Source organism: Acromyrmex echinatior, chromosome 6, assembly GCF_024713525.1.
Source record: "Acromyrmex echinatior isolate Ae372 chromosome 6, ASM2471352v2, whole genome shotgun sequence".
Taxonomy (NCBI): Eukaryota; Metazoa; Arthropoda; class Insecta; order Hymenoptera; family Formicidae; genus Acromyrmex; species Acromyrmex echinatior.
Window position 1 is genome coordinate 12,263,832 of NC_141857.1, and position 24,380 is coordinate 12,288,211.

Consider the following 24,380-nt stretch of genomic DNA (forward strand, 5'->3'; position numbering starts at 1 on the left):
CCCGGAGGAGCAGCTCAGTATCAGGCTGCTCCTTGTTCTGATGAAGTGGAATGCAAAGTTCACGAAACATTAGCATTCCAAGAATGGATCTAGACATGGAGGAAACCCGCGAAACGCATAATCTTTATATAGAAAGTACCTGTGAAGCCTCAAGAATATTATCAAGATTGAATTATTTAAAGCAATGCAGATCCAGCTTCGATCGAAATAGGCATTTTAAATTTCTAATACTGTTTCACATATGCGGTCTAAAATAAAGATTCTTAATATTGTTTAATGGTTGTGTTTTGCGATATTGAGAAGGATCCGCAGTAGGATCGAAACATGTATTATATTATGTATTGATTGAATAAATTTATTACGTGCGTACATCCAATGTTCGGCTCTCATTCTTTAATACTGTATTATCTCATATGGATTGCATTGAATTCTAGGGCAATCATTAAAATAATTTTGTTACAATCTATTAAGTCTATTTAGACATTGTGGGATGGTCATTACTGTTTACTGCGTTTTTATAAAAGTTGAATTTTAGTGCCATGTCGAGCGTCATGTTGTTACATGACATATTAGAGACCGCATATTATTTTCGTACTTATTAAGTCATTTAAAAAGTATCCGCGGTTTTTTGTTCAAATTTTGAATGAAAAAAAACCGCGGATACTTTTTAAATGACCCAATATATACCAGCTTGATCAAAAAGTTTCCGGAAGAGACCACCAGGTGATGCTCTGAGTCAACTGATTTGAGTTCTTTTTTTTGGCTAGGTTGCCACATCTATCATTGACATTTCCATCAAATTTTATCGCCATAGCTTGACATTTGTAAAAATTACGCCGTCTTGAGTACATCTACCTCTGCGCGTTTTCGATTTTTTACAGTTTTAAAAATGGAGTTGAATTTGCAACAACGAGTTTGTATTAAATTTTGCGTTAAAAATGGATTCAATGGTGCGAAAACTTTGGAAATGTTGGGAAACTGTTTCGGCAGTGATGTTCTAAAGAAAACAACCGTTTACGAGTGGCATGAACGCTTCAGAAGTGGTCGTGAATCCGTCGAGGATAACGAACGCAGTGGCAGGCCGTCGACATCGAAAACCGACGAAAACATCAATAAAGTGAGAGAAATGTTGGCCAATAACCGCAAATTAACTATCAGAGAGCTGGCAGAGGACTTAAACTTTAATTGCTTATGGATCCGTTCAGGACATTGTAGTTAATGATTTGGGTTTGCGCCGTGTTGCTGCAAAGTTGGTCCCGAAGGAACTGAATTTCATGCAAAAAAGGGACCGCGTTGACATCGCCAAAGACATGATTTCCAAGACTGAATCCGACCCAACATTCATCAAACGCATCATTACTGGAGACGAGACGTGGGTTTATGAGTACGACACGCAATCCAGACATCAGGCGAGTGAATGGAGAGCTCCAAATGAGCCAAGACCAAAAAAACCACGTCGTTTTCAGTCGAAAAAGAAAGCGATGCTCACGGTTTTCATGGATTACAACGGTATTGTACATCACGAATTTTTGTCAGAAGGTCAGACAGTTAATAAGGAGTATTATTTGGGCGTTATGAGACGTTTGCGTGAAGCAATTCGCCAAAAAAGAAAGGATTTGTGGGTAAACAACTCGTGGATTTTGCACCATGATAACGCACCGTCGCATAGTGCCATCATTATCCGTGAATTTTTGGTCAAGAACAAAACGAATACCATTCAACAGCCATCGAATTCATCTGATATGGCTCCCTGCGATTTTTTTCTGTTCGATCGAGTCAAAAAACCACTGCGGGGAACGCGTTTTAACAGCCGAAAGGAGGTAATGGAAAAATCGAAGACGGCTCTGATGGCTATACCAATAATAGAGTTCCAGAAATGTTTCGAGAGCTGGATCAAGCGCTGGCATAAGTGCGTTGCAGTCGCTGGAGAGTACTTTGAAGGGGACAATATCACTTTTGATGAATAAACTTGTATTTTGAATTTTCTGAATGAATTCCGGAAATTTTTTTATCAAGCTAGTATGTATGGGATGATTAGTAGAACTTATAAATATGGCTAAAAAATTTGTGTGCATAAATTAAATAATAGATGAATAAATGAGTGCGAGAAACAGGATTGAAAATCAATACAGTTCCTGTTCTCAATTATACCACTACGAAAGTTATGATAAGAAAATATTGAGCAATATAGACACTTCTTTAATTTCAACACAAACTATGCTTTTTGCTTTTCTTGATATAAATTTCGTATGCGTTTTGACATAGACATGCCTCGCGCGAAATAGACTACTTTTTATTTTTTTGTTATAAACTTTTCTTCGTGTTTTTCTTGATATAGCACCTTCTACAGCACAGGCATCGATTTGTAATCATTTTGAACTGTGCATCGAAATTTTATCGGACAATTAAACTGAAATCACAATTAAATTTTGATGATTAATAGGCATCTATTAAAGAAATCCTAATATGCTGAAAATCTATAAATAAACTTATTAAAAAAAAATGTGTATGCTTGGCCAGGAATCGAACTTGGATCGTTAGCATTCTGTGCAAGCATTCTAAGAGCGCCCTTTGAACCCTGTCAAGTATGTAGGGTGTCTATAAAGTCTGACCCAGGCCTTATATTTCAGAAACGGTTGTAGATATGGAAAAATGTTTTATACGAAAGCTATAAGATAATATTAAGAAGAATATATGATGAAAATATGGACTTGACCTTGAATGACCATCTCAAAGCAAAGTCAATGTGACTGATGTTTTCTTAAATGGGACTTCTCATTTTTTACTGCATATTCTTGCTTACCTCGAGAGCTTTTAAAAACACTACAATAAAACCTTTTTAAATTATAATAGTACTTTTCGAATTACAAGGCTTGAACGTTACTGTATCACTGGCGTTGGCGTTACCTAACGTAATCGGCGACTAAAAAACCTTTTGAACGTTGTTTAAGATCATGATCTGAATAACAATGGTCAAGATCAAGAATATTGAAAGTTGTTCCTTTTATTTCCATTTTTATGTAAAAATGAATTTTTACCATAAAAAGTGAACATTTTCCACTAGCTTTGATCTTGACAAATGTTATCCATGTTATGAACCTGAATAACATTCAAGATTTTAGCCATTAATCGAACATCTTGAGTAACTAATACCCATGGTATTGTAATGTTCAAGCTTTATAACGAAAAGTATTGATTAAAAAAAAGTTTCGTTTTATTTTGTAATGTTATAAAGAAGTTTCTTTATTTTCAATGCGAGAAGATCTCTCCACTATATAGACATAAATTATAAGAGGGCGCTCAGGATACTTTTGCGCTAGAGTGGATATAAACAGAGTAACGTCAATTAGTCGAAAGTGTCGCCATTTTGTGTCCTATTTTGTGTCCTATATATCTGAGGCATCTATTTGGTGTGCGAAAAAGTTCGTGGCGTTTTTCCCATTAGATGACATTAAATGCTCAGCACTCGGTAACTACTAATCGCATCGACAACACTAGACGTGTGTTTAAAAAGTAACATTTCAATTTTTGTTTTGAGCCGAAAAAGATTAAAATCGAAATGAAGTGGATCAAAAGTTATTTTATTTTGAAAATGGAAATAAATAAGGAAAAAATTCGCTACATTTTGCAGTATTACTACGATAAAGGCAAGAATGCTGCACAGGCTTGTGAAAAAATTTGTGCTATTTACGGTGAAGATACTCTATCAAAATCAGCAGCACGAAAATGGCTCGTTTTTCGTACTGGAAATTTCGATGTGAAAGATGAACTTCGCTCCGGTCGACCAATCACTGAAAAGTCCGATGAAATCCATGGAAAAAGTCGAACGTGATAAACATATGAGCACTGTGGAAATTGCTAGGGAATTAGGCATCGACCACAAAACAGTTTTAAATCATTTATACAAAGGATACAAAAAGAAGTTCGATGTTTGGGTTCCTCACGAGTTGAGTGTTAAGAACATGATGGGCCGAATTAACATTTGCGATACGCTACTGAAACGGAATGAAATTGAGCCATTTCTGAATAGAATGATAACTGGTGATGAAAAATGGATCACGTATGACAATCGAACTCGCAAAAGATCGTGGATAAAGGAAGGAGAGAAGGCAATCGCAAAATGGATTGACGACGAAGAAGGTGATGTTGTGTGTATATGGTGGGATTGGAAGGGAATCGTTCACTGAAGCTGCACTATGAGCTGTTATCGTCCGATCAAACAATTAATTCCGAACTCTACTGTGAACAACTGAAGAGATTACAACAAGCAATTGAGAGGAAGCGAAGAATTAATCAATAGGAGGGGTGTCGTCTTCCATCACGACAACGCTCGACCACACACATCTTTAATTTAGATAACTCGGCAAAAATTGCGAGAGCTTGACTGGGAAGTCTTAATGCATCGTATAGTCCTGACATAGTATCCTCAGACTATCATTTGTTTATCTTCTTTTTAACTAATAAGACTTAATGGCGGAGTCAATCAGCATTAGGCACATGCATTGGCGCTACTCTCTTTATACTTACTTTATTCCGCGCTAAAGTCTTTAGAAGTAGAGAGTCTGGACATTTAGGATTCCGCATAATTGGTGCACGTGACTTGGTGCTCTCACAATGGCAGTACTAATACGGAACCTTGCTCACTCGGCGCGAACGGAAGGAAAATTAGTATTGAAATACATCATACTTGGAATTTATTGTTGATAAGACTTGTCAAGAAATGATGTATAACTAGAAAAGAATCGTTTTATTCTGGATCATAGGTTAAAATTACAAGTGCGTACAAAATATAAAAATATAAGTAAATCAAATAACATAGATGACCTTATGAGTATAGAAAATTATTATGGCTGGTTTTCATTAATTTCTTTCAAAAGTAATAAAGTGAATAAGAAATAAATAGTAAGATAACTTATTCAAGCTCTTAACTGTTGCTCGCTTCCAAGTTTTAGTTTCATTCCAGGGCTGTGCCTTTTAAGTATTTTACAAGTCGTTTTACCTCGTTCCAATCTTCTTCAGTGGACGTCACCTTTTGCACCAGAATTGATGCTACTGCTGAAATATTTGGATGTATATTGACAGATATATACAAGAGACATTCAATTATTCTTCGATATTTCTTGTTGCTGAGTAACAATGGTAATTCGCTATTTCTATCCGGTGCTCAGTGGAATATCCGATCTTTGCATTACTGTAGCTGTAATTCTTCTGTGATTCGTGATATGCTGTTTGACTAATGACATAACAGTTCTGGTCACTATCTCTTCTGATGTGCATACCAAGATAATTCTTGATCTCTCCAAGGTTCTCAATCTCATAGGCCGTCTTAAGTGCAGATTCACAATGCTTTAATAAACTATTTGAGTTGCTTGCCAATATTACATCATTAACGTATACTAAAACATAAATTATTCCAGTATTGTCCGCCATTATATAGAGATGTTGATCGTTCTTACTCTGGTTTAATCGAATACTGATCAGTGTCATGTATTGTTTGGTTCCATACTTTAGCTGATTGCTTCAGACCATATATATTCCTTTTGAATAGACACTAGATCTTCTCTCGCCCATTCCTTGAAAACCTGGTGGCTGCCTCATATAAATTATTTCCTTTAGTTCGCCGTTGAGAAAAGCCGTTTTTGCATCCAAATGCAACACTTCCATGCTATTTCTTGCGGTTATCGACAATAGAATTCTGAATGTGAACAATCTTGCAATCGGTGCGAATATCTGATCGTAATCTACTCCAAATTTTTGGTTAAAACCTTGAACTACAAGTCGCGCTTTATACCTCTTTATTTGTCCGGCTTCATCGGTTTTTAGTTTGTAAACCTATTTGCACTCAATAAGTTTCCTTCGATAAGCTGACTAGCTACCAAACATTGTTATCTTGGAGCGATGACTCTTTTCCTCCATGGCTGCGATCCATTTCTCTTTCTCGTTAGACATAACTGCTTCTGGATAATTATTCAGTTCCTTAATTGTGATTAACGCGAGGTTCATCTCTTCTATCAATCTTCGTAGTGCACGGCTTTTAGTTGCGCACGAAGGAACATAAATAGGATGTCAGGCTGAAATGCCAATCAGCATTGGCAGAACACAGCGTTGAGACAAATATTATGCGATAAAATGACTACTATAGCTACAACATCATATTTTTCGAGTAAAGATGGGCACTTTTACAAATAAAGAATAACGAATAAAGAATAAAGTCTTCATAAATAAAAAATAACTTTTTATTCGAATATAAATTTATTTGTGTATCTAAATAAAATTTAGATAAAATAAAATTATATTCGAATATTTCTATTCGTATATCATGAATGATATTTTATTTAAGTTAAAACTTATTCCCACAATGCGAATAATGTATTCGAACAAATGATATATTCGAATAAAATTTATTCAAATATACAATGTATTTGAATGAATAATATATAGTTCGAGTAAATAATTCGAATAAAATTTATCTCGTTGGTGCTAAAAGAAATTAGTAAATTAGTTAGTCCTCTCCTCTGCAATATTGATGAAGTTAGGTTCATTTGATATGTTTTTCCACGAAAGAAAAAAAGAAGTAACAGAAAAGTAAATAAAGATTCTAATATAATTTACTTATTTTCGTACAGTACTCGTGAAATATTGTGTTTTAGGAACAATATAATACGAAATAGGATCGATGAGAATTTAAATCTAATTAAATGAGAGAACATAGCCCATACAATTCGAAATATCTTAAACATATAGATATATTTAATATGTATGTATTGTAAAGTATAATGTAAAATAATATAAACATTTTTTTATAACATAGTAACATAAAAATCTTTTTTATAACAAACTCTTTTTTATAAAACATATAAATAATTTCTTATATTATATTTTTAGTATAATTACTTTTAAGCACAACTCTTTTTTCAAACATTGTATCTGATAATTTATTATTTTTGAGAACATTGATCATTGTTGCATAAGAAAATAACCTCTCTACGAGGGCCGATGAAGGAAGAGATGTGTTGTAGCACAAAAAAACTTTTTTAATTGTAGGATATGTTTTCAACATTGATATTTCACGATGATTGTCACTGAAGTACTTGATAACTTCTGTTTTATAAAAGAAAAAGTGTTCTGATAAAAAAAAACAAAATAAAAAAATCGTCACTATGTTGCAATTATTCCGTTTGTACAGATTCAGGAATGACACATTCTGCTACAATGAAATTCTTTTTTTTTTGTTTGAAAAGAATTTCTATTGATAACTGATGTTCAGAATTAATACAATTAAATTATTGTTTTTTAAATCTTGGGTATGATAATGCAACGATCGCTGTATTTTTTGCTGTATTTTCTATGACTAAAGAGAAATTAAAGAAATCAATGCAGTACAATATTTTCAATTTTTTGTTACAAATTTTGAAGCTTTCTTTGCAAAGCTAACAAACATGGAAATACGAATCCATAATATATATTATGGATACGTACGCCTTTTCGGTTTGTAATATACCTAAAGCTTCAGCCAATGTGGTGATACACATGATAGATATTCATGTGGCGATACATATGATAGATATTCTTTAAGATATAAGAATTCGTTCTTCTTAAATTTATTTTTTATATTCAAATTCTTGCAGAATAAAGAATATTTATCACAAATATTATACATCTGTTGCAAACTATCATATAAAAAATTCCATCTGGTCTCTTCAGGTCGATTTAATGTACAACCTAGTGTATTCTGTATTATTTCTGCAGATTTTGGACGTCTCGCTAGTTTCGATAATGCTGTGCATTTTGCTAATATCTGATAATTCAGCGTGGATAATGAATTGCATTTATTAATTGCTGATATCATATCAGTTGTAATATATAGATGAAGTGTATGTGCATAGCATTTGAGATGTTGCAGCAAAAAAATATTATGATGCACTGACTTATTGTCATATAAATCTAATATATAAAATAGTACAATCAAAAGTTATTTTACATTATTTACGCAATTGTTATTATAAGTAAAAGAGATATTTATTATAATAGTAAAAATAACTAAAAAGATTAACAGCAATAAAAATAAAAGGATCGTAATGTAGCGTTATCCAGATATCCAATGTATGTTTTTTTTTTAAATAAATGCTAAAACTGTGTTAAGATTGGAAAAGTCACTTTAAAAAGTAACTTGTTACCATCATGCGTTATTTGCTGAAAAAAGTAATAAATAATTTGTAACGCGTAACACGTTACCTGCCATTCCTGAAAATATATGTGTAATACGATCAATTCTTACTGATTGGAATGTGTTTAAATTTTTCTTCGTCATTTTCTTCATGATCGTCATCTATAGAAGCGATTCATCTTTAGAAGCTTCGCAATTGATATCGCAATTGAAATGATTGAGTTTTACTCTAAATATCGCAATTGAAATGATTGAGTTTTACTCTAAAAAGACGAAAAGCTTTGACGAAATTACTAGCATTGTCATTAATAAGTCGTAATCATTTTTCTGGAGCCTAAGTCAAATGAATTTCCTATAGAAGAGCTATCTTATCGACACTATCTACCTCGAAATCTTCGACATGCTAAAGCCGATCTTCGTTCCAATAAATCATTATCAATTCAATGAGCTGTCGCACCAGAGAAACTTCTTTTTTGTGATGACTATACATTAGCCGTTGTACAAACATATGCTGTATCTTCATTAAAAATTTTTTTAATATTAATGATATGTGTTTCATATAACTCTTCGATTCTTTTTTCTAAAGTTCTTCGGCTATTAATTTGAAGTGAATTACCGTGACCACACAATCCTAAATTTTCAAAAATTCTTGTAAAATATGGATCCTCTACAGTCTTTAACGGAATCATAGAATAAATTATATATTTCGTTATGTCATCCTCAAACTGTTTCTGCGAATGTTTTCTACGATATTTCTTTTTTCGAAGAGTGACATCTTGATTAACTTTAACACGTTTATTTTTGCTGTTCATACTCCTCCATTATTACATATGTTGCCATATTGTGTTGTTATGTGTTTTGTTTTTAATGAGATTTAAAATGGAATGATGTTAGCAATTCTTTAATATGTACTTTCTTTGATAAACATTTAATACTAGACGCTGTTACTAAAATTCCATTACTTTCAATAATTTTGAAATATGTGCCATAAAAAATTTTTAATATTGTTGATGATTCAATCGTTTCAGTCTTTTTGTTAAAATTAAATTTTACATTAAACACAGTTCAAAGTAATAATGAAAATACTTATAGCGTACAATTAGTAATTGACAATGAGTGGATATTATTTGGAACGTGGATCTTTTTTCGTACAGTGGCTCGTAAAAGGCTCGTGAAGGCTCGTGTTCTAGGAACAATATAAAATAAAATAATGCGAATAACAAATAATGCTAATAACGAATAATACGAATAACTAAGTAGCAAATAATGCGAATGAAGAATGATACGAATAATGATCAATAATACAATTGTGAATAATACGAATAATAAATAATATAAATAATAAATAATGCAAATAATAAATAAAATTTTATTTGAATAATATTTTAAATAAAAAATTATTCGAATAGTGTCCAACTCTGTTCTCGAGGAAGTACAGAGAGGTCCTAGAAATACAAAAACATCCAGATTTTGTATTTCTGACAATTTGAACAGAGACTCAGGTTATAATGTAAGTAGGATATTTAAGACTATTCTTTTGACAAATCAAGGAAGATTTCCTCTCCTTCTTCACCTCCCCCCCTTTATAACATCTATATAAAAGGAAATCTCTCGGAGGAGCGGCTCAGTGTCTGCGCTTCTCGCCTTGATAAAGTGAATGAAACGTTGGCATTAACAACGGACAAAAACATGCCAATAATCCACAAATCATCTGGTATCTTTAAAGATAATAGCCTAAAAACCTAAAAAGCGTTATCAAAAATGACATTTTTGATAATGCATTAAATTCGTCTTGAAGACTCCTTACAATACTACGGAAAAAAATTGTATGGTGCTATTTGAAAATTCAAAATGATGCCTTGCCTTTTTTTTATTAAAAACAATTTTTAAAAAATCTTTATTGCATGTTGTAGCTAACTTTTATTGTTTTTGGTCGAGCCGCGTAATAAATGTTTATTGAAATGCTCGCGACTCGAAGTTCGGCTTGAGTTTCAGCTCGATAATTTGAACGTATCCTTACACTGAACACTCTTATATATGTATAATGACTGTGTTCGGAAATGTCGTTCGAATGCTTTCGATGCCTAGGATACTCTATTTTTATTTAACATTTAATGTTAAATAAGGACAGATGATGATTCTCAGACATTGGAGGCATTCGAGCGACATTTCCGAATACAGTCAGTATAAGACATACACTCAAATATATGTACATATACAGGGTGAGGCATGCAAGTGTACGTTTTACTTTATAGTGTACACACACACACACACACACACACACACACACACACACACACACACACACACACACACACACACACACACACACACACACACACACACACACACACACACACACACACACACACACACACACACACACACACACACACACACACACACAACTAGATACAATCTTTCATATTGTGACAAGGTGTTATTGTATTGTCTGCGTCACATTGAGTATTAGATACTAGCACCTCCATACTTAAGGAGAATTATTACATTCTCGTCTTCTCTGTCGATAAAAGCTTCGAGAGTTACTCCTTAGAATTTTAAATCTAAAGTGACAGAATTATCGATATTATTGGTATAGATAAAAAGTATTGATTATCTAGAATTGATTATCTGAATTGATTATCCTGAATTGATTATCTAGATTGTAAATCGAAAAAACTTAAAAATTGCTGTGATATTGACAAAGGTTTTACAACTGTCTGACATCGATTTGATTCTTTATGAAATATATTGTTAATACAAAAATCTAAGAGACACATTTTTTTTGTACGGGCGCTAAGGAGAAAGCTGTTCGATTCAAAGGGACACATATTATGAGCAAAAATTTTTCTCGAGATCATATTTCTTGAGATTTCAACTCCATTTTTTTAAATGAAATTGTATGATTTTTTTACACAATATTCCTCTAATTATTCTGAATATAAAAGTATTAAGATAATGATATCAAAAAGCCAATCGTTTACAAGATATTTTATACCTTATTCTGGCAGATATTGACATAAAATGTTAAATAACTCGTAAACTATTGTATTAATTTTTTGATAATTGTACCTTAATACTTTTATGAACAAAATAATGAGATGAATCAATTGGTGGAAAGAAAACACATAATTGCTTTAAAAATATATATACGCAAAATGGATAATTTTTTAAATTAGCAATTATGTGTTTTCTTTCTACCAATTGATTTATCTCATTATTCTGTTTATAAAAGTATTACGATTATCAAAAGATTAATAGTTCATGAGTTATTTAACATTTTATGTCAATATACGTCAGAAAAGTATTTCATCCTTTAAACAGGAGTTAGCGCCCATATGAAAAAATAAATATCTCTTAGATTTTTGTGTTTAACAACATATTTCATGGAGAATAAAATCGATGCCGAACAATTGTGAAATGTCTCTATAAGTGTAACTTTTTTCTTCTTTTCGTTTTTCTCGTTAAACAGTCGTTGACAGTCTCATACCTTTTTTGTGCGTATTTTAATTGTATGAAAAGATTTTATTATCTGTACAGCCAATTCTGTGTACTTTTTAATCTGTAATGACGATGTCATTTTAAAATTCTCTTAAGGCGACGACTTGGAGTGACGGTCGAACTTGGTCGATGTCAATAGTATAGATTTTTTAATTCTAAATAAAAAAAGTCGATAATAGTGACATCTTTAATTTATTTTTTACATTATTGTTCTATCTTATTTAAACACATATGTGGTCTTATCTAACGTATTGCAACACCATTTTTTACAAGATCGAGCACCTGCTAGATACAATTATTGCTTTGTTTATCATTCTTCGCTCAGTATACGTATACACGTAATTTACAGATTAATATAAATCTTTTTGTTTAAGCTCTTAAACTTGGAATCATAGACCGGTATTCATAGTCAAATCTTATATTCAAGACTGTCTTAAGTACAGACATAAGAAGTTATGAACCAATCAGAGAATCGTATTAATGTCTTAAGATATTACTTAAGATAGTCTTGAAATAAAAACGGAATACCGCTCATAAACTCAGTATTGTTCATTCACGTAATATTCGAAGGGTGATTCACTATTGTTTTGTCCGCACAAGCTATAAAATTTTTGTATTAAGGAAACATCTATATCAGGTGACAGCTTTACGAGTTGGAAAACAAGTAACTTTTTAAGTTTTTCTTATTTCATTATAAAGTCGACTGCAGTCTCCCACAATTTTGCGTTTACTTTAACCTGTAAAAGGATTTTCGATTTCGTTCAGTAAATTCGGAGATTTGTCTGCAATGTATTGACAATTTGATCACTCCAGCATTCCTTTAAGAAGATTCTACGGTAAAGTTCAAACTCCGGGGAGATCACTGTTTTATTGAAATTAAAATGCGACACATTGACATAGTTTTACATACTACTACATCAATACTTGACATGTACATAAATTTTAGTAAAACAATAACGTTTTAATTAGATGTTTAGGTCTAATTCTAGTACATAACAAGTCTGTGGACCACAATTTTTTAAGTAGGTGCAGATTACAAATTTATATCACGCAAATTACGATGTATTGACACTCTGATGTCATAAAGAAGATCTCAATTAACAATTTTTTTCGTTTTCAATATGAACTTTATCTCAGATACGTATTAATATATGTATATTTTAATTCTAGAAAAAGATTTTCGAATCTGTAAAAGAGAAAAAGTAATTGTTATTTACAAACAAAAATTATTGACTTTAGTCACTAAAACAGACGAGGATCGCCTTACCTAATTGATATTGTTAATATGTATATATGTGCACTGTATGTATATTATTAGGTGTTGGAATTAATTCGTAGCGTTTTTTAATGAAAGAATGTTATTTATTTCACATGAGCATTAAAAAATACATTAATGGAAGTACTTCCCATCACTTGTAAAACGCTACGAATTAATTCCAACACCTAATATATATTTAGCTTTATAGCTATTTAAAACTATAAGAATTATTAAAAATTCTAAGTTGTAATCCAATAACTTATTAATGATACAGAGATATGTGAGCAGTTTTACTCCTTAAGTTTAAAAGTAATAATGACTGTGTTCAGCAGAAAAACTAATGAGATAGTGCTTAATAATTCTTTAAAATGAATTGTTCTTGCTTGTTTTGCATTTAGTTCTTCACTGGATTTAAGTGTAGGAATCAATCATATTAAAGAATCACTAAACGCTAACTAATTAGTTTTCTCTACTGAACGGAGTCGTGTCTAATTTCCAATATGGCGATGTTTTTACAATAGATACGTTCAGCAGAAAAAATTGATCAGTGAGCTCTCAGTGATTCTTTAATATATTTGATTTTTGCCTTGAATCTAAGAATCAATCATATAAAAAATCACTGAGCATTCATTAATCAGTTTTCTCTGAAATGCTGCCAATGGTCTTACTTTTGGAGGGAAGCCTGTATTTAGTCTTAGTTTTATTATATACTTATGTTTCGTATCTATTATAGAGTTTACAACATGAGAAATTTATACGTCGTGGATGCATCAGTTCTTCCATCATTACCAAGCGGAAATACCAATGCACCTGTGATTGCACTGGCACAAAGAGCTGCCCGTATTTTTAAAAGAAAAAGAAAAGAAAAAAGGAATATACGAAAACAGCCCACATCGTACAACATTTGCTATATATTTAATATTTGTACGTAAGATTAGTACGTAAGATCACATGTAGTAAATATATATATTTATATAATTACAAATAAAATCTATCAATTATCAATTAAATAGTTTATTAGTATTGATGGTGCAATGTACATAAAAATTGATTGTCTCATTAATCTAATAATACATTTATCATATAACATGAAAAAACAAAATTTTCTTTTCTAACTTAATCCGTAGCACGGCAGCGTTTATAAAGCTCATAAAACGTTAAAAAAGTGCTTCTGCAGATGCATAACTCCAGTAATTTTTAGCGCTTTAAAAGTGCTTTCAAAATCTATTATGAAAAGCGCACTATTAGCGCATACAATCAGCGTAAAATAATTTTGTAGCACATACGGTACTTTTAACGTAGCACAATACTGCTGCAAAGCATTCAAAAAGCGCTATAAAGGTGCATATAATCAGCACAGGATAAATGCAGTTTTATAGCATATTTACAGCACTTCCCAAAGCATTCAGTCAAAATGCAGGTTGTTAGTAGCAATATCATATATTTAAAATTATTATTACAAATTCATAAATATGGCCGATATTCGACCTTCTTCAGTATGTTCTAATATATAATGTTCTAATAACAATAATCACAAAATACACATTTATTTCCAGTCAATTAAAAATAAACATAAAAAGCTTGAAACTAAGTTTAACTTAATCATAATACTATTCGATGTGATCAAGTAATATACATTATTTAAGTATATGCAACTAATATGTGTTCTTGTGAAATAGATGATTTTTGTGTTGACATTACAATATTGGTCTGCTCGTTTCATTGCAAGTCCTCATGTAGTATAAAATTTCCGAGTTTTAATTTGAACTTACAAAATCAACTTGTTATATAAACTTTTTTTATATGATTATTTTTATTATATTAATAACTTGATTAACATACCTGTACTAGTATGCGAAAAGAATTACAACTCTCCAATGACAATTTTTCACAATTTAATAATTTAATTTAAAAAAACAGAAAGACAAAGGGCTACGAGTCTAAAACAATCGTTATAAAATAAAAATTTTAACATTTTAAATTTTAATTATAAAATAAAATTTTTAATAAATAAAACATGTCATCTAGTTAAAATGTAAATTTTAATTTGCCGGTAATTAACAAAACAAAACAAACGTTTCTATTGGATCATTATCAATATAAACAAAAACGGTAGAAATATTATATAGTTAAGATATACAAAAATCAAAGTTCGTTCTCTATCGCATCGTTAATAAACTCGTTCAATTTAGAATAAATGTTGCAGGAATATTGTAATCGAAAATCATGTATTCCTCTTGATAATATATGTAGATTATAGACAAACATAACTTGTTTCTTCTATTGCGTATCAATATAATAAAATAAAAACGTCGTCTATTCTTAGGTAATGCGATGAGATTGAAATAGTTATTACCCTAAGACGCTCAGAGACAATTCACAATTTAATTTAATTTTATTTTTAAGGATGGAAGAAACTTTCTTATTAGTTATTTATTAACAGAATTTTGTTAATTGTCTATGTTCTGTTCCTCTGTATTTATATTTGAAGGAGAGAATGAGAAAGGGACATTTAGAGGAGTGAGATGGCTGTTTTTAGAGGAGGATCATTTGCTTATTAAAGACAAATATATTTTCTGGTAATCGATCGGTATTGCTCTGCTCATTTAGTCCTGATTTTTGTTTCTTTATATGGATCATTTCGGAAATTATTTTTTTGTAATAGGATGAGTCTAAGATTAAAGTATTGTCTCAATCTAAAGCGTGATCATTATTTAATTGATGCCAAGATACTATAGATAAAGAATTAATTAGTTTTTTAATATCAGCTTTGTGTTCTTTGATTTGGGTTTTTAATTTCCTTTTAGTTTGACATACGTAAGAGGAATCACACTCCTAGCAATTTATTTTATAAATTACATTACAATTTTTATTTTTTTTTAATCCATTCCGGTTTTGATAAATTTATCTATTTTATTCATAAGTTTGTAAGCAACACTAAATCCGAAATTGTAAGCTATATTTTTAAACATTTCATTTAAAGATACAGATAATTTATTCAAATATGAGATAATGAAAAAACTTTTTGATCTGTAATTATTACAACTATTAGGTGTACAACTTTGTTTCCGCTGTTTTTTTCATCGAAATTCGAGGCTTTATTGTAAAAAACTGGTTATACATTTATGATTCAAAGTATTGTCCATCGCTGGCCATTACTTTCTCCCATCTTTCGGGCAGCGTACGAATCCCGCGTCGAAAAAAATCATCTTTTGATCGATCCACGAATCGATCCAATTTTTTATTTCTTCATAAGACCGGAAGTGCTGATCAGCCAGGCCATGTGCCATTGATCGAAACAAGTAATAGTCAGAGGGAGCAACGTCTGGAGAATATGGTGGGTGGGATAGGACTTCCCATTTCAACGTTTCCAAGTATGTCTTGACCATTTTCGCATGGGATCGAGCATTGTCATGCTGCAAAATCATTTTATCATGTCTCTCGTTGTATTGCGACCGTTTGTCTTTCAATGCTCGATGTTGCAGCCGCGGTTTCGGGATCGCAAGGATCTCAATAATATTAGACACTTCTTCGTATTTTATACGAACACACTTTATTGCAAAACATTGAGAGCATACGGTTCGGATTATTCGTAGTAACAATGGCAAAAATTCTATTGGCGAGAACGGATAGCACTCGCTCAGCTCGTGATCCGATCTCGTCTTCTTCCGTTCACACGCGGTCCTTCCGGTACTTTCCTCTAACTCGCTCCTCGGCCGGTAACGCGTCTCGCCCTCTATGTCAATGGTATTGAGAGCGTGCTTCCAACATCTCTCCCACCTTGAGTTGTGACTTCTTGGTAGGAGCAACTCAACCTATCTAAAAAAAAAATGAAAACAAAAATAAAATGACAAACATTTCTAGTATCTGAACCGGTCCAATTTCTTGATGATATGGCCCCTTCGAGTCTTCAAGTTCGTTTCTTCCAACGATTTCGGTTCCTCTCTAGGGATAGCTACGGACTTCTAGAGAATGTTAGCTGCATTTTCCTTAGTAGTCTCTGACGTCGTAGTGGTAGACCCGATAAAATTATCAGCTTCAGGACTGGAGTGTTCAACTTCCAAGGGAATTAATTTTTGAATGGGTCGAACCAGTTCACATTTGCTTTTCAGTTTTACCACCCGCACGTAACCATCTTTTCCGGTGTAGACTTCTCTAATGACGGCGAGCGGCCAGTCTAATCGCTTTTGTAAATTGTTTTCAATAAGCACGACGTCTCCGACAACCACGGACACGGAACTATTGCTGGGTTTAATTCGTCTAGATAACTGACAGGTACTGTATACGGAAACGCTTTCTGAACTCTCCTTTCAATCTTTGACGATAGCGTATCCTCTTTGCAAAGTGGGACTTGTAAACTTGATCCAAGTCTGGAACGCCATTTTCTCGAATGTCACTAATGAACATCGCTGGAGTCAGCGCTGTGATTTCAGTATTTTCCTCTTCCAAGTAGGTAAGTGGTCTTGAATTCATAGTAGCCTCGCAATCGTATAGTATTCATCTCTTCATAGCTCAACGAAGTTCTCTTTAATGTCCTCTTCAGTAGATCCTTAAGGAAGCGGATAAGTCGCTCCCATCATCCTCCCCACCAGCTGAAGGTGGATTAAAATGCCATGTTATCTCATTGAGTGCACAATATTAGGAAATTTTCTGCCAATTAATCTTCTGTAGTAGATTCCTGGCCCCTACAAAATTTTACCATTGTCGCTATATACTACAGTAGGTCTTCCTCGATGTGCAATGAATCTTCTGAAGATCTTCAGAAATTCCTCTGTTGATAGAGATGTAACCAACTCCAAGTGGACTGCACAAGTGTGCAAACAAACAGATGTAAGCCTTTAGTCCACCGCTCAAAAAAAAGTGGTCCAGCGTAATCGATACCTATCACTTCAAACGCTGCGGCATCTCTCACTCTGTCTTCAGGCAACAATCCAGGTGGTGCTTTCATTGTTTTCGATGCATACCGACGACAAACGACGCATTTTCTTATGACTGAACGTACCGTACGACGGCATTGCAGGAACTTTTCGCGTAAATCATTCATCACAATGTCAATATCAGTATGATTAAGTTTCAGATGAAAATGAAAGATAATTTTCAACGTCAATAAATGAGTTGAGTCCAACACCACGGGACATCTGAAAGAAAAAGTGTCTTGACGATTGGAGATCATGGTCTTTGTGCGTATTAGTCCATTCTCCTCGAAAACATTTAAGCCTCGTAATCGTGAATCGTTGCTTCCCAGGAATGATTCTTTCTGCCAGTCTACAGAGAAGCAATTCTGCCTTAGTAATTTCTTGGGCAGTTAACTCTTGAATTTTGTTTACTTGGATTCTTCGACAATTATTCACAAATCTGAATATCCACGCGATGGTACACAGAATTTTGGAATATATCGAAAGTCTCTGCAAATACCAGGGGACTGTCTCTTTGCTCTTGTTCTACGGAGGTTAGCATAGCGATTTCTTCAACAGTAGTCTCATGGAATATTCTCTCTTTGCATCGTCCGGAAGTCTTGTGTAACTCTAAGTTAACTATGTTCTCATCAATTTTTTCTTCCTCTTTGGGCCATTCTTTGGGAGGTAGTTTCAACCACTCCGGTCCCTCCCACCATTTCAGTTCAAGGAATTTCTTAGCATCACAACTTCGTGAAGGTAAATTACTTCAGGAACATATCTCCAAGATTCAATCCGTAAGGTTCCTTATTTCCAGAACACGATTCCATACAAAGATGTCTTGTTTGTCGAATCCATGTTGGAATGGTCATCGAGTCGCTCCAGAAATAGATCTTGATATCTTGATAATCCATAACCTTTAAAGGATCACATCATCCTAGCTCCAATGGAGGCTGCTAGTAATTCAAGGCGAGATATGGTCTTCTTCTCTTTGAGTGCTACTATAGATTTAGCCGCTATGAGATGTACCTCGACTCTTATGCTTGACTCAACTCGTACGAAGATTGCCGCCGCGTATGCGTCTTTACTGGCGTCGACAAAAACATGAAAGGACAGTGAGTCGAGACCTCTCTCCTCTCCAAAAATCCATCGTGGAAACTTCAACATACGTAGGAGACCTAGTTGCTGAACCCATTTAAGAAATTCGTGCTTAATGTCGTCGTCTATTTCTGTGTCCCAATCCACGTTTTTATTCCACAGATCTTGCAATAGTAATTTTGGTTTTAACAGTACGGGACAGACGAATCCGAGAGAGTCGTAAACTTTCTGTACTTGTGATAAGATGACTCTCTTTTCGTTATTTTCTCCGTGGTCGGTGCAGGAAATTCCGGTAACATTAAAGTATCCCTTTTGGTGTCCCATATAAGTCCAAGCACCGTTGACTGACTCTCAGGATCCTTGCCAGTGTATTTCCAATCTCTTAAGTCAAATTTGGCTTGAGTCAAAAGGGAACATGCTTCTTTCCTGAAAACTTCAAAATCAGAATAAGAATCGACACTAGTAACACAATCATCGACATAAAAGGATTTTGCCAGTTTCTCATAAAGTTTTTTTTTAAGGCTCTGTTAATATGCAATTCATTCGCCGTCCCTAAAAGGAATGGGCTGCTTGTTAATCCGAAAACAACTCGACGATGTCGATAAATCTCTATTTCTCCATCAACGTTCCACTACAGGAATCTCAAAACATCTCTATCCGACGGAGAGACGCCGATTTGTAAGAAGGCTTTTGCAATATCAACTGTTACCCCTATCTTCCTCTCTCGAAATCGGTGTAGCAATGCTGGAATAAGCTCTATAAGATTGGGTCCAGTCTCTAAGCATTGATTAAACGAAGGCGATTCCTTGACTTTTGCTGACGCATCGAAAACAGGGCGTATCTTCGTAGTTCCTTCCTTCTTGACTACAGGTCTATGTGGAAGATAGTAGCTCTCTTGATCGACTTCAAGTACAGATACCCTTTCAATAATCGCTTCTTCGAGCCAATTATTAAAGACAGCCTAGTAGTCGTCAAATAAATCTTCTTGTCGCAATCTCTTTGTAATGCCTTTTAGTCTTTTCTCGGCTTTATCTCGTAAAGGTGGATGATTCTCTTTCCACGGCAGAAGAACTTCGTATCGACCTTCGTTGTCGATTTTCGTTGTCTCTTGAAATGAGGTCTTTATTTCAGCTTAATGTGCCTCCTTAGTAACACTCTCAATAGGATCCGTGATACCCAAGACGTCGAGTCTCCATAAGTCTGATATGTTGGCTTCTTGAGTGAACATTGACATAATCGTCAGTGTAGTAGATCGGTGCCGCTGTCATCGTCTATATTCCTACCTAAGATTGTTCAAGCTTAGTTTCTAGAGCTGTTATTCCTTGATTTATCTGTAGGACCTTTCCTGTGCCAGCAACATCATATCTTGCCAGCAACATCAGCTCCAATCAATAGTGAAATAAATTCTTGACGTTCACCGGTGTCGTTCAAACGTATGTCCTTTTTCTCAAGTATATCCATGTATCATCGATCCTACAAGGGGCGTACTGGCAGATAATGTTTTGTTGCAAAACTACGAAGTCGCATTTGTAATCTAAGTTGCCGATGTAGATCCGACAAGTTTTGTGTCTCTGAGATTTGGTTTTAGTTCCTCCAAACAACAAGTGTACCATTGTCTGTTCGCTCTCAGTCTCGTATCCAAGCTCTCTGGCTACCTTTTCCAAAACATAAGATCTATGCGAGTTAGTATCTATGATGGCGCGAACATTCATTAAACTTTTAGTGTAGGCAGGAACATTTTTGCATGTATTCGAAGAGACATTAGCGAGACAACTATTTCCCTTGTGAAAAGCTGGTTCTTTCGGTTTCTTGTCATCCGCTTGTTTTGTCTCGTCCTTGCTCGACAGGTTTCTACACATCAGCAGACAATGTCCTTTGCTGCACTAAAGGCATTTTATTTTGTTACGGCATCTTTTATAGCTGTGCTCTACTTTCAGACAATTAAAACAGCCTTGCTTGTCTTTTACAGCTTGGATTCTCTTCTCTAAGTCCATACTACTCCGTTTCACAACTCAAGCTGTCATGATTAGCTCCACAAAATATACATTGCTGCTTTGCTTCTTTCGCCGATAGTAAGCTAGACGCTGTCGCTATCTCTGGATCTCGTTCACTCTTTGATTTCCTTTTATTTTTGTCCTTTGTCATCTGGAAATCATTGCTCTCGAAGCATGTTTTTGTCATTTGAATACGTTCCTCACTCTCGACCTCTCTTCCTAGAAAAATCATTAGACTAGTAAGATGATCTTTTGCAGTTATCTTTTACATTTATAACAGACGCGTCAGAATGAGGAATTAATTGAGCCCTTGTTCGTTGCCATGTACGTAAGGTCTCTTCAGGTAGGGATTCTATTAAAGGAAGCAACATTGCGCGCACATTTCTGTTGTCACGCCTAAAGTTTCAAGTGCTCATATATGCGTCTCTAATTTATCATAAGTGATTGTGAGTGACATGCTTTTATTCTTACTTAAGACTAACTTTAAAAGCTTGCGCATAATATTCAATCAATAAGTCTTTTTTGCCGAATCTAGACTCGAGACTGTGTATAGCCTTCCTATAATTACCGGCCGTTAGTGCTATTCACTACTTCAAACGTGCGCGAGTCTTTTACCATAGACTGTACTAAATATTGGAATTTATCTTCTCTCGACAATGTCGCGTCTTCGTGAATTTTCTTAAAAGTACTTCAAAACGGAAGCCAATCTTTGATATCACCGCCAAATTTTCTTAATTCAATTTTCGGCAATTTTAATGCGCGTATACTTTCCTGTGTTGTCGTGGTAATCCGTTGCAGCGGAAATGGTGTCGGTGTTTCGAGTTCATTCTTCCGCTCTAATGGATAGGTTAGGCCGACCTTTGCTTGATAGTATTTTGTGGCATACTCATCTGCGTGTTGTGCCTCTCTTCCAATGGCTTCTTCAGGCTCTCCCACTTCAATCATCAAGGTCTGTAGCTTCTGATTTAGTTAAGTTCACTCGTTTTGTCTCGCAACTCGAAGCTGACTTGCAATGAGGTTATGTCCGGCGATTTCTTCGACTGCTCAGTCTGGAAGGAAGCGTACACTCTCGTAAAGGCGGATCGTGTTATTCTTAGCGTTAGCTTTACTTGTTCCATGTCTACGGATTACTTTCTTACGATCTCTGCTTGCTATAAAATGGCTACAAGGAAATTACTCAGTCCTGTCACGATCGCCAGAATGTTGCAGCCGCGGTTTTGAGATCGTAAGGATCTCAATAATATTAGACACTTCTTCTTATTTTACACGAACACGCTACTTTATTGCATAACATTGAGAGCATACGACTCGGATTATTCTTAGTAACAATGGCAGTAAAAAGGCAAAAGTTCTATTGGCGGGAACGGACAGCACTCGCTCAGCTCGTGATCCGATTTCGTCTTCTTCCGTTAACACGTGGCCCTTCCGGTACCTTCCTCTAACTCGCTCCTCGGCCGGTAACACGCGTCTCGCCCTCTATGTCAACGGTATTGAGAGCGCGGTTCCAACAATCGGCTCAAACGCATCAATTGCGTTCGATACTGATCGCCTGTGATTGTTTCAGTCGGTTTTAATAGCTCATAATATATGCCGAGCTGGTCCCACCAAATACAGAGCATGACCTTGGAGCCGTGAATATTGACCGTCGACATGGAAGCATGGCCGGGAACTCCCCATGATTTTCTGCGCTTGGGGTTATCGTAATGAACTCATTTTTCATCCCCAGTCACAATGCGATGCAGAAATCCCTTCCATCTTTGCCTTTCAAGCAGCTGTTCACAAGCAAACAAACGCCGTTCAACATCTCTCGGCTTCAATTCATACGGCACTCAATTTCCTTGCTTCTGAATCATTTCCATGACTTTGAGGCGTTTTGAAATGGCTTGTTGAGTCACTCCCAATGATCGTGCCAATTCTTCTTGATTTTGACACGAGTTTTGATCAAGTAATGCCTCCAATTCTGCATCTTCGAAAACCTTCTCTCTTCCACCGCTATGCCGGTCTTCGACGTCAAAATCATCATTCTTGAAGCGTTGAAACCACTCACGACACATTCTTTCACTAATAGCGGTCTCATCATAAGTATTTGAGAGCATTCGATGAGCCTCAACCGCAGATTTCTTCATATTGAAGCAGAAAATTAAAACCTCTCACAAATGATGAGAATTTGGCTCGTAAACTGACATTTTCAATCGAGAACTTTATGATGCAGACACAAATCGACTAATGTTTCTATGGGGTTATGTTGACAGATGCCCAAGTTTATTGTATGACGTCTATGATCTATTTATTTCGATCACCACTTACTGCTAAAGCCATCTATAGGAAAACGGCGGAAGCAAAGTTGTACATCTAATATATATAGAGAGCGATAAAAAAAAGTTGTGTAACGCGTATGACTTGTTACTTTACAGATATATTATTATCTATATTATTTTCATACGAGCGAGAAGTTATCGCTTTACATCGTTGACTGTACTACGACGAACGATTGTGCTATTATTCTTCCGAACGAGAACGATAAATGGTTATCGTTTCGTGGTCATAATAAGAAGGAGCGACTTCTCTTTGTGATTTATGTCGATTTGGAGTGTATACCGGAGAAGAAGACCAATGATAAAAACATTTCGAGATTCATCTATCAGCATCACAAGGTTTTCAGCGTAGAGTATTACATATATTGTGTATACGATGAAATTATGTCGATATACAAATCTTATCGCGGCGAGGATTGCGTGTCGTGGTTTGTCAAGGAATTATACGATTTGGCGCATCGTGCGAAAACGATATTCGATAAGAATGTGATTGTGGTGGAGTTTACATCGAACATCGAGTGGGAAAAATTTCGAAACGCGACTCACTGTCATCTGTGAAAGACCATTTGAGGAAGGAGATTTGCACGTACGCGATCACTGTCATTTAACCGGACGTTATAGAAGTCCTGCACATTCACGTTGTAATTTACATTATCAAGATACGTACGTTATTCCTGTATTCTTTCATAACTTGGCAGGTTATGACACACATTTTATCATAAAAGATATTGCTAATAGTTTTACGGCTAGAGTTGACGTGTTACCTATAATGAAAAAAAATTATTGTATGTTTACGAAACATGTCAAGGATACAGTAAACTTTAAGTGAGGAACGGATTGTGAAATTGCATTTTGTGAATTCGTTCAAATTTCTCAATACTAGTCTCGAGAAATTGGTATCATATCTCGACAAGAGTAAATTGAAAATCACACAATCGGAATTTTCCAATCTTGACGCTGAGGATTTTGATTTGCTTACGCGGAAAGGAGTGTTTCCGTACGAGTATATTGACAGCATTGATAAGCTAAACGAGACTAGTTTACCATCGCGTGAGTTGTTTTATAATTCGTTGACCGACGAGACTGCTTTCGATGACGATTATCAACACGCGACAAACGTTTGGCGATGCATAGAAATTCTCGGCAATTACA

The 24,380-nt window shown here is 34.6% G+C and overlaps 1 protein-coding gene across 9 annotated transcripts in view; it reads left to right on the top strand.

Annotated features, from left to right (window-relative positions):
* The window catches only part of LOC105148554 (glucose dehydrogenase [FAD, quinone]), a 151,801-nt gene that overhangs the window by 114,979 nt on the left and 12,442 nt on the right, over positions 1–24,380 (top strand). For 7 of the 9 annotated variants that reach the window (XM_011060343.2, XM_087406773.1, XM_087406774.1 and 4 more), the window contains one exon: positions 13,660–13,850. The exons of 1 other annotated variant lie outside the window; for it this stretch is intronic. In XM_011060343.2, the coding sequence (XP_011058645.1) occupies positions 13,660–13,850 (191 nt within the window). Of the gene's footprint in view, positions 1–13,659; positions 13,851–24,380 lie in introns of those variants that run through there. One more of the 9 variants, XM_087406776.1, reaches the window with a different exon arrangement.